Source organism: Mastomys coucha, unplaced genomic scaffold (genome assembly GCF_008632895.1).
Source record: "Mastomys coucha isolate ucsf_1 unplaced genomic scaffold, UCSF_Mcou_1 pScaffold18, whole genome shotgun sequence".
Taxonomy (NCBI): domain Eukaryota; kingdom Metazoa; phylum Chordata; class Mammalia; order Rodentia; family Muridae; genus Mastomys; species Mastomys coucha.
This window is the reverse complement of record NW_022196900.1, coordinates 4703900-4707292: the sequence shown is the minus strand read 5'-3', so window position 1 is coordinate 4707292 and position 3393 is coordinate 4703900. Positions and strand designations below refer to the sequence as shown.

At 47.6% G+C, this 3393-nt stretch overlaps 1 protein-coding gene across 1 annotated transcript; it reads left to right on the top strand.

Annotated features, from left to right (window-relative positions):
• Window positions 1-926: 926 nt before the first annotated feature.
• On the top strand, window positions 927-1889 carry LOC116095291 (olfactory receptor 13C7). The gene has a single exon (XM_031376758.1). The coding sequence runs from the start codon at window positions 927-929 to the stop codon at window positions 1887-1889; it is 963 nt and encodes a 320-aa protein (XP_031232618.1).
• The last annotated feature ends 1504 nt before the right edge of the window (window positions 1890-3393 follow it).

Here is a 3393-nt window from a genome sequence, read left to right as displayed (position 1 = left end):
ATGCCCTCTGCTGAATCCTGAAGCTTTCCATCTCTACTAAGGCAGTTAGTCCACCTAAGCTCAGGCCATGGGTCCTCAGGATCCTCTTAGCAACTGTTACACACACATACTGACTGATCAACAAGCATTTTTATGCTTGAATATTCAGACATAGTGGGTAAAAACTAATGGAGAATGGATGGATGGATGGATGGATGGATGGATGGATGGATGGATGGATGATAAGTGAAGTAAGTGGGCAGAAACCACGGTGCTGGTGGTTGCTAGAACCATCTAGATAGTAACAGAGTGTGTTTTATCTGAGAAGGATCTGGACCAGAGCAATTGTTTTGGCAGGTGTGGTGGCTCACACCTGTAATCCCAGAACTCAAGAGACTGAGGTAGGAGGATTGCCATAAATTTGAAGGCAGCCCAGATGAGCCTGAGTGAGAGTAAGACCGAGAAAACAAACCAAACCAGACAAACATCCAAGATGAAGACAGAAGAGAAGGAAAAGAGAAAGGGAAGGAGAGAGAGAAGGGAGGGAGGGAGGGAGAGAGGGAGGGAGGGAGGAAGGGAGGAAGGGAAGGAGAAGCAACCTATGTCTCTAACATCTGTCACAAAATAGGGGGAACATGAAATGAATTTAGTCACTTCTCTGAGTGACAGGTGAGCTGTCATATAGGATACAACATGAGCACAGGGAAAGCTTTGAGTGCCATTTTATTGATCAGATACATTCAATTAATCAGATTGGTAACTTTGGCATCTTTAACTCACAATCTTCAATTCTGATTTTGTTGCTTGTTTCTTTTCAAAGAAATCCTGCTGTGGGTTTTCAGAACCGTCTTCTGATCCCTCTATCAAACTGGGGCTGCAGGCCTATGCAAAACAAAACATGTTGGGCTCAGATCTAAGCATTTGCTTCAGTTAACAGAAGAGACAGCATGGAAAGTAACAACCAGACCTCCTCCCCTGTGTCCCACTTCATTCTCCTGGGCCTCTCTGCCCACCCAAAGCTGGAGAAAACCTTCTTTGTGCTCATCCTGCTGATGTACCTGGTGATCCTGCTGGGCAACGGGGTCCTCATCCTGGTGACCATCCTCGACTCCCACCTGCACACGCCCATGTACTTCTTCCTGGGCAACCTCTCCTTCCTGGACATCTGCTACACCACCTCCTCCGTCCCCCTCATTCTGGACAGTTTCCTGACCCCCAGGAAGACCATCTCCTTCTCAGGCTGTGCTGTGCAGATGTGTCTCTCCTTTGCCATGGGAGCCACGGAGTGTGTGCTCCTGAGTATGATGGCATTTGACCGTTATGTGGCCATCTGCAACCCCCTTAGATACCCAGTGGTCATGAGCAAGGCTGCCTATGTGCCCATGGCCACCGGCTCCTGGGCATCTGGAATTGCCGCCTCCATGGTTCAAACATCCCTAGCAATGCAGCTGCCCTTCTGTGGGGACAATGTCATCAATCACTTTACATGTGAAATCCTGGCTGTCCTGAAACTGGCCTGTGCTGACATCTCTATCAATATCATCAGCATGGGGGTGACAAATATAATCTTTCTGGGGGTCCCAGTTCTCTTTATTTCTTTCTCCTACATCTTCATCCTCTCCACCATCCTGAGGATCCCCTCTGCTGAGGGGAGGAAGAAGGCCTTCTCCACCTGCTCTGCCCACCTCACTGTGGTGATCATCTTCTATGGGACCATCCTCTTCATGTACGGGAAGCCCAAGTCCAAGGACCCACTGGGGGCAGACAAGCAGGACCTTGCAGACAAGCTCATCTCCCTCTTCTATGGGGTGGTGACTCCCATGCTGAACCCCATCATCTACAGCCTGAGGAACAAGGACGTGAGGGCCGCTGTGAGGAACCTGGTGGTCCTTAAGAAAAGCTTCAGCTAGTGGTGTTTGGAGAACAGATATTCCCATAGTCTTGTGCTTCTTAGGTGTGTGCATCCACTAATCTCAGGAACAACACGTACTCTAACGGAGATGCATGTGAAATTTGGCTGTCTGAAAATGGTATATCACATGTACTGGGGAATAGAACCCAATTAAAATGTTGAAACCTAAGACTTAAAGGACAGAAATGGTGTGCAGCTAAAAAACGGGGTGGGGGAATCACTTTCTACTAGGCAAGTCAGAATTTGCCTTTCTAAGTAGATTGCTACTCTATTTGGGGAAAAGAAACACACATCCTGTGATATCTGAAACTGCACCAATGGTTTCAGGAGCTCAGGGGTGTGATCTTCTTTAAGTGGGACAAACCAGTGTGATCTTGCTCCCCCACTGTGTGACTTTCCGTTTCCCTTTAAGCACGAAGCCCATGCATACCCTTCAGAGCCTTGTGAACTGGACACAGCCACAACTCTGGATAAATTCCAACTTCTTATTCATTAGCCAACAGTATTTTAAATTTATTTTATTTCTTGTTTCTGTGTATGTATGCATGTGAAGACAAGTAAGCTAATAGAAGCTCACAGCGTGAAAACAGGGCCGTACCACAGAGCTACGGTTTTGGGTGACTTTTTGGGTGACTGCATTTTTGTATGTTTGTATATGTATGTGTGTGTTTTGTGTTGGGGTGTGTGCGCATACACTCGCATGTCCTTGCCTTTAGAGCCAGCACTCCTGGGGCTGGGGTTGCAGGGAGTTGTGAGCCACCAGCCTTGGATGCTGGGTCCTCCGCAAAGAGCAACAAGTACTTCTAACCACTGAGCCATCCCTCCAGCTCCTATACGCCAACAATATATAAACACTGAAGCAGGGAGGTTGGAAGGTGCTGGTGGGAGACAGATTTCAGAGACTTCATCTACAATGTAAAACAAATATTGTGACCATTATAGTTAAGGGAGCTGGGAAGTAACCAGGATGAGTGGGAATATTTCCATCCTAGCAGGGCAAGTCTGAAGATGATGATAGAGCAAGTTTAGAAAACCATTGTGGCATGGATGGAAAATATCCCCCAGAGGCTCATGTCTTTGAATACTTGGTTCCCAGATGGGGTGCTGTTTGTGGAAACTTCAGAAGGTCTATCGAGTGGAGGTAAGTCACTGGGCAGAGGCTAGACTGGAGGGTTATAACTTGGCCCTGAGCTCAGCCAGAGAACTCCCGTACTTCCAGAGTGCTAACATGATGTAACTAACCATCTCCCTCAAACTCCTGCTACCTCAGCTAGGGGCTGCTTCTGCCCATTGCCTTCCCAGCCATTGAAGACTGTACCCATTCCCTCAAACCGCGAGCCAAGATGAATGCTTCCTACTTGCTGGAAATTCCAGCTGTTTGGGAGACTGAGGCAAGACCAGTTCAAGACCACTCTGGGCTACTTAGTAAGAGACCTTGTCTCCAAATAAAGTTCATAATAACAAGATAACAGTGATGGTAAAGAGGCTGGTGGTGCCGCTCA